The 12388-nt window shown below is 40.8% G+C and overlaps 1 protein-coding gene across 1 annotated transcript in view; it reads right to left on the bottom strand.

Moving 5' to 3' along the window:
* Window positions 1–12388, bottom strand: part of LOC117379308 (ephrin type-A receptor 5) — a 125234-nt gene that overhangs the window by 31569 nt on the left and 81277 nt on the right. Inside the window, exon 6 of the mRNA XM_033976002.2 lies at window positions 2684–2808. Coding sequence (XP_033831893.1) covers window positions 2684–2808 — 125 coding nt within the window. The remainder of the gene's footprint in view (window positions 1–2683; window positions 2809–12388) is intronic.

The following is a 12388-nucleotide window of genomic DNA, read 5'->3' as shown; positions in this document are numbered from 1 at the left end:
ATAGTCATTAGGAGGTGTACTATTTCTCAACGGATTTGGTTTAAATGGTCTTTATTTCAGCGGTAGAACACATGTCCGGTCTTATATCTCTCCACAGTCTAATTTAAAAGAGATACAAGTTAGTTTGATGGGATACAAAAGTAAAAGAAATAGCATGTGATGTAAAGCACTTCATGATAATTACTATATCGACATATCGTTTAATTCATGATAGAATGAAAATTTTTTGTTGTGGGGACTTTTTGTTTGCACTACTTGGGAATGCTGGGTTTTATGTAGCGCTTTTTCACCTTCAAGGCACTCAAAGCACTTTACATCAAGGAACCACTCATCTATTCACACACACGTTCATACACCAGTGTACACAGACAACAGTGCACCAGACACTTAACCCACCCCAGCAGGGTCTTGCTCAAGGACATAACGACAGCATTTATCTGCGGGAGATGGAATCGCACCACCAACTAGTGTGTCAGTGGATCTGACTGCTCAACCAATTATGTTTATGTTGAGAGCAGGATTCGAATTCCCAACCTTCGGCTCAGTGGAGAGTCGGTCAACTAAGTACTACTCATGGTCTTCTGACAAAATGGCAGATTTAGGATCGTACGAGATGTTTTTATTTTTTTGTTGTATAACGCTGGTATTTGCTTGCTTTGCTTTGTAATGAGAAGGTATTTTTTAGCAATATCTTGTTACATGCTTATTCATTGTCCAAAATATCTTCTTTGCTTCCCATGCAAGTCTGCAAAGAAAATGTCAAATGTATTTGTAGACGAAGATCTATGGTTTTAAGATATCTTGTAGGAATGGGTCAGCATGGATTATTTATTGATTTATTTTTTTTTATTTATTTTTAATTTAATTTAATTTATTTTTTATTATTCTATTCTATTTATTTATTTTTTATTTATTTGTATTATTTATTTATTTTTTATTATTATTATTTTTTTTTTTTTTGCAGATACCAATATCCAATCTTGGGCCTGCTGCTGTAGCTGAGGACCCATATTTGCCGATACCCATATTTAGCTTTAAAATCCAGGCCTACAAATTCATCTTACATTGCGGTAGTAATCACAAATGACCTTTTCACAAAATAAAAACAAAATGTATTTATCAGGAATATAAAATAAGTTGTGTAAACATACAGCCATATAACGTTCTTCTATTTCCATTGTTTCTCATGAGTCTGTTCAAACAGACACAAGGACACATAGAGAAGAGGGGCAGCAGCAAAACGATATTGGTATTGAATATCGGCATTGAATATGATATCGAAAACAGTCTATTACCCATCCCTGGTATCTTGTACAAAACACTATTCGAGCCAATTTAGTATCAAACCAGCCATAACTTGCTTGGACGTCTATAGTCAAAGTAATTCTTGTGGACTATGCGTACAGCTATGGTAGCCCTACAGGGACATACTATTTTCAGTAAAAAGTTGGCCAGTTCTTGAAAAGGTTAATTCCATTGGGTTTTATCTATGTACAATTGAATAATAACTAACAGCACATATCAGTTTGCAGTATATTTTTACACAACCATAATGAAATCAGGAAGTGATAATTGGAATTTTAATTATAATTTATATTGATGCTGAAAAGAACAAGGAAGTGTGGAACTTAATCACACAGACACAAACCGGTGTGAAAAATGAAGATCACAGCATTTGAACGTATTTGCTTAAAAATGGATGACTTGACCTTTGACATTTCAAATCAATGAAAATGATTGAGTGAAGATACCCAGCAAATGACAAAGGGTCAAAGATCAACTAAAATATAATTTGTGTGAAATTGGAATGTGGTGTAAATGTCAAGATTATGGCGATGTTGCTTTCATGGACACTTAATAATAATTCACAACATGTAAATACTTCATACACAGAAACAATAAAACAATAATGAAACACCCGCAGCAACTTTTTGAAAATAAAACACATTATAAGTAAGCAAGGCAGGAGCAAGGCTGTGGATGGGTTTGAACGTAATCATCAGTATTTTAAAGTCAATCCCAAGATTTACTGGGAGCTAATGCAACGCAGCAAGTACAGGAGTTATGTGCTGATGCTTTTTGGTGCTGGTAGGAGTTACGCAGCTGAGTGTTGCACCAGCTGGAGACGGGTGATGGATTTCTGACCCAAACCTGCATAAAAGGCGTTACAGTAATCCAAACGACTGAATACCAGGGCATGAATGACTCTCTCTAGGTCTGCACAAGGATTTTTTTTTAACATTTTTTTTGGCTATAGTGCACATTTGATAAAAGCATGACTGGACACTCTGTTATTTGTGAATCAAGGTCAAATCGGGTGTCTAGAATAACAACAAATTTGCGGGCTGATGGCTTTACAAGAGGGGCCAAATGACCAACGGTTTTATTAAAAAAACACACAAAAAACTCCTATTTAATTCAGCTGTTTTTAAAATAAATAAAGACTTGATATATGTTAATTAATCTTTTAAATATGACCAATCACGGATAAAAATAGCCCCAAGTTGTGGATTTATCTTTATCCACATTATATCCACATCCTCCACAATTTTAATCATAGTTTATATTATCATTCATTATTCTATGTTGCACTATAATACCAAAGTAAGTACCTAGATTGTGAATTTGTTAACTAGCAAAGGCAATAAAACGTATTCTGGTCATAATATTTGTCGTACTTTACCTTTTCGAAGTACTTGATCTCATACTCGAGGATGATGCCATTGGGGCGGTCCGGCTCGGCCCAGGACAGAGAGATGCTACTTTTCCCAGTGTGTCCCTTCCTCACCACGCTCACTGGAGACGGAGCTGCAACACATATGTACACAATCACTGCAGATACAAGTATACGCAAATATTATTCTAACAGGAGAGACGCGAAAGAGCAAAAAGACAAATGACAGAAATCTAAATAATAGTTTACTGAATGGATCAACGTAGCTTAGTTTTTTTTAGAGGGAACACGTATCAGTGGTTAAAGGTCCTATATTAACCCAAATTGATTCTTGTGAGCTTGTGGAGTTGTGTTTTGTTTCATTCACACATGTTTTATTATTAGTCTCTCAACATCTCAGAAGCTCAAAATGCTCTGTTCCACCTTGTGATGTCATGAAGCAGTAGTTTTCAAGTTTACAGCTACCTTTTACATTTTTGTTCAGTAGAGATTGGAAATTCCTAGCCTGAAATTATCCAAATGGTTCTAATGAAGATGCATGGAGTTTGAAAACACAGTGCAGCACTTCTTGTATTACCACATGACATCACAAGGTGGTACGCAGTGTTTTCTGTTTTCTATCAGAAGAACAATAAGAGATGGAAAGGCTTATAGCTGTTGCTGCAGTGGAGTGCGGAAGAGGGTGGTAGAGTAACAGTGGTCAATATTGATCCTCATTATTATTAGTTAATTTGATTGGGAACAGTGTAAATCAATGGACATTTTTGTAAATGGGCTAGAATTAGCAGTACAGATCGTTTCCAAATGTAGTCCCCAGACAATCTCACATTTATTTTTCATTATTATTATTTTTTTTTCATTTATCTTTATTTACACAGCCCAATAAGAGTACCAAATTCTGTTAAAATACATTACAACACCAACAAAAACAAACAAGTAACAACATAAGTCAATTTAAATGCATTAGTAGAACCATTGTATCCAGTTTAACCAAAAGCTTTTTTTCCCCCATTTCAGTTTTAGTGCAGCCAGTTTTTTAGACATAGACAATAATGGGATCTTGTATTAAAAGTTCCCGTATCAAAGCTTAATAAACAAGCGGGATAGTCGGGCAGAAATGAATAACGTTACAATGATCTTGAGCTGTATCAGAACAAATATAAGACCACACAGACTAGTATATGCACATGGACCACTATGGAACCTACACGAGGGATTACACAGATAAAAGGCCACAAGGTAAGGTAAAAGAAAGTACTATGATTTAATGTGGAAAATGACATGATGATCTATTGTGTATGTTGTGGAAACCATTACAATTCTAGATGAAAAGCCATCCATTTGCAAAGCCAGGTGAGTTTTGAAATACAGAAAAAGGTTTATTCTTTGTCACAGCAGATACAGACAGGACAGAGCCCAGGCCCTGGCCACAGACTGGCAGCCTCCTGGCATCCCGAGTCTCCCGTCCTCCGTCCTCCTGGTCCTCTAGTCTCCCCAGTCCAAGTCCCCCGAGCATCTGAGCACTGACTATTTATACCAGAATGACAAAGCTACATACATTTCAAAGCAGAGTGACTTTTGTTTCACATCCATGAGATAATGGACTTTTACACCTGAGGATAGGACAAGACAACAACGGCTTTCCAGGAAGATGGAGACAGAGCCTTCACACATGGTCTAGATCTGACGGACAAAGATGAAATGCTTTTAAAGACACGACATGAATATACTTAAATTTTCATAACAGTGTAAATAAAGAGCATTTTTAATCATCATCGTGGTATTGGAATTGGTATATCGAGCATATTCCTAATCGAGTTTCATGACAACACTGCAAAAGTCTTGTGGCATGCATCATTTTCATAGCCTCTAACAGAAAGTCGAGAGCTAAATCGCGCTACTTTACAACTTACATAACACGCTCATTAGCAGTGATTAAACAGGAGAAATGTAAGTTGTAAACGCAGTAGGGGCCCTAGTTTGATGACACCTCTAGCTTTGATGAGAACACAGGAAACTAATTGTTAGTCGCAATGAGTGTGGTGTTGTACATAAAATATTCAAGTCATTATGATGCATCAAAGCGACAGAAATGACACAAAAAGGAACAGTCTGGAACATTGGTTTGATATGAAATTTGCAGAGGGGTGTTCTGGTACACTGTAATAATCATCTATTATTAAGAGTGACCTGATGTTTGGTTTCCTGCGTTAATATCCTGTTTTGATCACAGACTGGAGATGTAATTTTGATAAACATCATGTCATAACAATGTCCAAAATGAATAATGAGAATATTAATGAGGTTGTATGGAGCATCTGTTGATTCCTCTGTGAACTTTTGGTAATATTTGTATTTGAAGCTATGGGTGAGGTGTGCCAATGCATTATGAAACTTATTGCTACACATACATATATTTAAAGAAATCCATTGATTCCAGAGCGATGAAAATTGGGGCCGTTGCCATAGCAATTGTTAATTTAAAGAAGACCTATTGTGCTTGTGTCTTGTTATATAGCTATCTATGACACCCGTGGATCATTATGTTATAAATTGCACATTTTAAATCACAATATTCATTTAAAACAACTTAATAAAAGTAAGAAATCTGGTGACTTCCGGTTAGAAAACTGCGGTGCCCAATGGGAGCTGACATCGCCGTAAACGTCATCACAACAACGAGCCGTGAAGTTGTCGGCACCTCCAATGGATAGCTGCAGCTAGCGAGTACCAGATGTTCTTTCATTTATACCAAAATGACTACGCAGTGCTGCCGAATCGTATGCATATCATCGATTAAGAAAATAAAATTGGAGAATGAAGCAAGTACAGATCAGTGGGTGTATACAGGTGTTGGCGAACGCGGGGGTTGACTGGAAATATGGCGATTAAAGATTGCTCAAACATGCACGAATCACTCCAAATACAACTTTGAGAGGGTAAATGAGAAGGGAAACAACTATAACATGATTGAAAGCTTTGAAAAGTCAATTTTGCATAATAGATCTATGTATTATGTTTTTAAAAAAGTCCTCAAAATTGCACTGATAAACAGAAACCCATGAATGAGTTATGATTTTCCTTTTAAAAATATTAGGCTAATTGAATGCGTATAATTTATTCAGTAATCAACTTAAAATACTAACTAAAAAATAAGTAAGATCGTGATTTTTGACTGTGGAGGTAATTATTATAACTACATACATCATAAAGCAATCCAAACAATGAAATATTAAGCATATTTTCATATTTTTTCCCATCTGGCCTGCTGGTGGTAACTTGGCTCAAATATCTGAACGCACCTGTGCCTAATTAATCCATGCTTTAGACATTTGCCACTGAGATGCACTTGGCCCAAACGCCCACGGTGTGAACGTGAACAAATGGTTTTGTCACTGGACCAAGTAGAACCAAATCCTCAGTCAGTTCTAAACTCATAAATTACGCTACAATTGCATGCTGCTGTGGATGTCATTCAAATGATTACTACGAATTATATTGTCACGTTACGCTTTTTCTTTGATGGCAACAAAAATAAATGCGCAAACCTGTAAATATAAAAAACAAATATTATAAATACTACAGATGCAATGCTGCTACCAATCGTACTCTAACCTGGGATTGTGTAACGCCACGTGCTGCTGCTAACCTATGTTTTGTGTTTAGTCATTCATACCCATTGGCTGGTAGAGAACAAAATGAATTTATAAGGAAGGAGGGTGAAGTGTCTTGCCCAAGGACACAACAACAGGCAACAAAACATGTCAGTAGGGGTGGTGTTATAGCAAACTCGTATTAATATCGATTTTAAAACTATGATCGGTACTCTTGCTCTTTCTATTCTTTAAACAAACATGACAGACACAAAGTTTTTTCGTCCAAAGTGTGAATGTGTGATGTCTTAATCAAACTAAAATTACCCTACAAGTGAAAGAACACTGAACTTTCATTATGTCATGTTTTAACAAAGACCTTATTGTTATAATATTCACTGTTTTGAGTCGCCCCCTGTGTTCTAATTTCTCCAAGTCTTTTTCCTTCAACAAAACGCATTAAAGTTCTTAAACATTATATTTTTTTGTAGCTTTTGACCTTATTATAACGTTGTTCCCTCATCAAGCACATGCCTGAAGAGGTTTTAGCGATCAGGTCATTTAGCGATCTCTCCCAGGTCCTATCTGAACCTTCTTTACGGTTAGCAGTATGTTTCTGCCCCAAGATCACCCAAGATCCCACGCGACAATTCTCCATTAATATACCAAAGCCCCCTGATGCGATGTGAAGTAGCTAATGGTGTTGTGATAGTGCTCTGAAGGGAAGGGGGAGTGACTTAGCATGGAGAGCAAAGCGAGGTGGGGACTCGGAACGTTTGAAGCGAAAGTGAAGCTTATAAAACATGTTAATACGTTGTTGTTTTTTTCGACAAATACTTTATAGCATTTTCAAAACAATGAAAGAAAACATGGTGATCTAATTATGTTACGTGTTCACAGTTAATATCCCATAGAAGTAAAATACTCCCTCTTTAAGTCAAGCTCAAGTCATGTAAAAATTGTCCTCCGTTGCTATCCACATTGTTGTAACTCGAGACGTTGGCCCATCTCTCCACGGGACAATTGAGGCGTCCCTGACACATAAAGAGCTTTTAACCAGGCAAAACGCTCCCCTAGGCCCCCGTCCTCCCCCCACCCTGCATCCATCATCGCTCTCTGGCTTTCAATAGCATCAGCGGCCGACTACGGGGAATAAATCTACCAAACACAGTAACAGTATCCTGAGTGGCGGGCCGCGCACAAAGTGTTATCCGTGGCATCTTAAAAGCCTGAAAGCAGACACCCAATCACGCTCAGTGTTAAAGTCATGGAGAGAATGGTGCCACTGACCAGAAAAGGGCCTTTTTCCCAGCAGCTTAACGGGTAACAAAAGACCAGCACGCACCACAAGGGCTGCTAAGTTTATCCTCAAGTCAAATCCTCCCAGAATGGAGCCGATGGAGTGAGGAGGGAAATCAAAACTTTGGAAAATGAATTGGAAAGTTATGAGATGTTGGTCAGGACTAAGTGGAGTGTTTGACTTATTGAGTATGTTTTGGGTTGGTGGGGAAAACAGCAGTGCCTGTAGGAAACCCACCCAGACACAAGGAGAGCATGCAAAGTCCACACAGGCGCCACATATAATTTCAATACAGTCCTCAGTCCATTTAGACATTTAGTGTCAGCTCTGCACCGGCTGTAGGAATATGAAATATACCATGTGGACATTTCACTTATTTTCAAAACTATGAAATCAAGCATTTATAATTAAAAACGTATTTTTTAAAAAAAAAGCATGACTATGAAGATGAGCATTTGAGCAAAACGATTTTAAATAGTGTTGTGTTCAAATTCTGGTGTTAAGTTATATCCAGTTGTTTCTCCAAATGCAGCAAGACAACAATGAACATGAAGAAATAGATCTTCAAAAGAATTTCATAAAATGATTGAAGTCAAAATTCAAACCTGATTTGATATTCAATTATTTATTTTTATTTTTGAAGACCCCCCCCCCTCCCCACTCCCCCACCCCTCCCCACCTACCTAACCCTAACTCCTAACCTACCTACTTGCCTACTTAATATACTTTAACCCAGTGACAGAGACCAGCTTGTCTCTGCAACTGCAACTGTTTAGCCGGGTGGAGCTGAAGAATCTGTCACATCTTCCCTAATTCTGTTGCATTTCTTTCTCATCTTTTTCTTTGCTGTTTTACTCAGGTGGTTAGGAATCTGAGAGAGGTTTGCAGTCACGACTCCACATGGTGTTGCAGTGTCCCCAGTATGTTTAAGTGGTTCACTGTTAGCAACCGAAATTTCTGTCTTATCCTCCAGTATTTCAGCTGTTGCTACTTCGACCTTGGCGTCTCCTTTAGCATCAGTCGGTGCATCCTGTGGCTCCGATTCTGTGTCAACTTTCTTTCGCTGGTTCAATCTCTTTTGCAGCTTCTTCCTCGCCGTTTTACTGAGGTTTTGTGGGATCTCAGTGGTGTCAGGCTCACCCATCTGTGAGCCCATTCAGCTGTGGTCATGTCAACCTCAGCCTCTCGAACTGCACTAACAATCTTTGGTGAACTGACCTCAGAATGCAGTCCAGGTACAGATGGCGCTGCATTTGCACCTACCACAGTCACAGAATCCTTTACTGTGAAGGATACTATGCAGTGATAGAATTTTTCACCAGGTTCTACGTTCTCCTCTGGTGTTCCAAGTTCGATTTGGTACACTTGGCATACGTTGTCTCCATCAGAATAGTCAACATGCGACAGTTTCGGAGCAGAATCAAAGCCATTGGAGTCTTCCTGTATTTCAAAATCGAGTTTGACATCTCTCTTCTCCTTAAGCTGTTCTTTGGTTCTTGGCATCTTGATATTAGAGCTTTCTCTCTCTCCATGTAGACCCTACGTTCTTCGGCCCACTGGTTCTTCACTTTCTCGTAGGCAGCAAATAATGGATTATGTTTTGAAATACTGGCAGCCATTTTCAAACGTTTAAAAGCTTTCAAATGAACTGACTTTCAAATGGACGTGGTTTAACGCAGAAAAGATTTTGTTGCAAATCCGTAACCATGGTAACAAGGATTATTCGCAGTTGCTAGGTTACAAGTAGCATTCCGAGGCTACTTCTACAAAACGGCTGGTGTTTTTCAGATTATAGAAGGTTGAAGATGTCACAGTCCCAGATCTTCCTATGAATTACACTGAACTTTGTCATGAAATATCCAAAAAATAAATTGACAAATGTTGAACCTGATCATTTCTGTTAGTGACTAAACCCAAGATTCAAGAACTCACTGTATTACAACACAAATCTGCATTTTATCCATCCATCCATCCATTTTCTTCCGCTTATCCGGAGCCGGGTCGCGGGGGCAGCAGTCTAAGCAGGGACTCCCAGACTTCCCTCACCCCGGACACGTCCTCCAGCTCCTCCGGTGGGACCCCAAGGCGTTCCCAGACCAGCCGAGAGACATAGTCCCTCCAGCGTGTCCTGGGTCTTCCCCGGGGCCTCCTCCCGGTGGGACATGCCCAGAACACCTCCCTAGGGAGGCGTCCAGGAGGCATCCTGAGCAGATGCCCGAGCCACCTCAGCTGGTTCCTCTCAACGTGTAGGAGCAGCGGCTCTACTCCGAGCTCCTCCTGTGTGATTGAGCTCCTCACCCTATCCCTAAGGGTGCGCCCGGCCACTCTGCGGAGGAAGCCCATTTCAGCCGCTTGTATCCGCGATCTTGTCCTTTCGGTCATTACCCAGAGCTCATGACCATAGGTGAGGGTAGGAACGTAGATTGACCGGTAAATCGAGAGCTTTGCCTTCCGGCTCAGCTCCTTCTTTACCACAACGGACCGATACAGGGACCGCATCACTGCAGATGCTGCACCGATCCGCCTGTCAATCTCCCGCTCCATCCTTCCCTCACTCGTGAACAAGACCCCGACATACTTGAACTCCTCCACTTGGGGCAGAGACTCACCACCCACCCGGAGAGAGCAAACCACCTTTTTCCGGTCGAGAACCATGGCCTCGGATTTGGAGGAGCTGATTCTCATCCCAGCCGCTTCACACTCGGCTGCAAACCGCCCCAGTGCCTGCTGCAGGTCCTGGCTCGAAGAAGCATCAGGACAACATCATCTGCAAACAGCAGAGATGAAATCCTGTGGTTCCCAAACCAGGCCCCCTCCGGCCCCTGGCTGCGCCTAGAAATTCTGTCCATAAATATAATGAACAGAACCGGTGACAAAGGGCAGCCCTGGTGGAGTCCAACATGCACCGGGAACAGGTCTGACTTACTGCCGGCAATGCGAACACAGCTCCTGCTCCGGTCATACAGGGACCGGACAGCCCTTAGCAAAGAGCCCCGGACCCCATACTCCCAGAGCACCCCCCAAAGGACACCACGAGGGACACGGTCGAATGCCTTCTCCAGATCCACAAAACACATGTGGACTGGTTGGGCATACTCCCATGAGCCCTCGAGGACCCGATGAAGAGTATAGAGCTGGTCCAGTGTTCCACGACCAGGACGAAAACCACACTGCTCCTCCTGAATCCGAGGTTCGACTATCGGTCGGATTCTCCTCTCCAGTAGCCTGGAATAGACCTTACCGGGAAGGCTGAGGAGTGTGATTCCCCTGTAGTTGGAACACACCCTCCAGTCCCCCTTCTTATACAGAGGGACCACCACCCCGGTCTGCCATTCCACAGGTACTGTCCCCGAACCTGATCATTTCTATTAGTGACTAAACCCAAGATTCAAGAACTCACTGTATTACAACACAAATCTGCATTTTAACAATATGAATTTTAGCTGGCCTCATCTGTATTAAATATTATTGCCGTATAGAATGTTGTGATGTTATATGAAACCCAGCACTACAATGAGATAGTAATCTGTTATTTGTTGTTTTGATTTTAGGTTTTTAGGTCACCACCAATGAAGCAATGTAAACAGTGTCAAAAACGTTAACTGCTAGCACTGAAGTTCCATTCAAAATTGTCTTGAAGTGGCCAATAGGTTAAAATCATGAAACACAAACAAATAATGCTAATAATGCACTCATCGTTGCGGAATAAGAATCAGATTTAAACCAAAATCACTAAAGGGTCTCTCTAGTTTTAGTCATGCTCATCTCTGAATATCTCTGAAATCACATTTGTCATTCAACTTTTAACTTGACTTTGTCTTATAATCTCAAACATGACGACGTGCGACAGTAGCTCAGTTGGTATTCCTGCACCGATACGAAGGTTGACGGTTCAAAACTCGGTCTCGACGTAAACATCATTGGTTGAGCGGTCAGATCCATTGATACACACGTTGGCGGTGTGATTCCAGCTCCCACAGATGAATACTGTCAATGTGTCCTGGGAGGTTTCTTGATGTAAAGTGCCTTGAAGATGGGAAAAAAAATACAACTATTTACCATTTTACAACAGCTCGATAAAAACCAGTGACTCAACAACAGCACAATCACCGTGTTGCCTGCGTCACCGTGTTGCATGTTGGATTTTAAAATAAAACTGCATCTGCATTCCTCCTTTTATTACTGTTGACACATTTCGCTGGCAAAAGTTTCATCCCTCTTTGTCGCTAATACCGTTGTGTAAATACAAGAAAAGAACACTTGACGTTACATTAGACAAAACCCGCCCTCGCTCCCATTTAAAAGCATTAACACTGGTTTGACAGACAAGACAAATCTCACCTCGGGCGCGCCACCTCTTCCCTTTGTACAACTTTTTCTCAAAGCCTTAAAAGCCCACTAATATATTCATCACTTCTTTTCGAGTTGTCTCCTTTCACTCGTCTCTGCGACACCTAAAGGACCCCCCACCCCCACCTGCCCCACCCTTATCGCCATGACGCCCTCTCGCACGTCCCTCCGAAGACTCTAAACAAAAGCTTCCTTTCAAACTCCAGACAGACTGAAGATGTACGCCCGCTGTGAGGAGGGAGAGGTGATGGAGGGAGGGGAGGAGAGTGGAGGGAAGAGAGGGGTGATGAAGTGTGGGCGTCCGACGTGAAGACAAAGTGAGAGAGAGGGTGACAGAGAGGAGACAGGACACCAGCAACACTCCGAGTTTAGAAGCGTGTTGGCAATAACGCTTCGGCTAAGATGTTTTTAGTACGTGTTTGTGTCTGATACTGAAAATAATCCAATATGACGATAGGTAGTTTTTGTTAT

Source organism: Periophthalmus magnuspinnatus, chromosome 12, assembly GCF_009829125.3.
Source record: "Periophthalmus magnuspinnatus isolate fPerMag1 chromosome 12, fPerMag1.2.pri, whole genome shotgun sequence".
In the NCBI taxonomy this organism is placed as follows: Eukaryota; Metazoa; Chordata; class Actinopteri; order Gobiiformes; family Gobiidae; genus Periophthalmus; species Periophthalmus magnuspinnatus.
The sequence above is the reverse complement of the archived record's forward strand: the minus strand, read 5'-3'. Positions and strand labels throughout refer to the sequence as shown.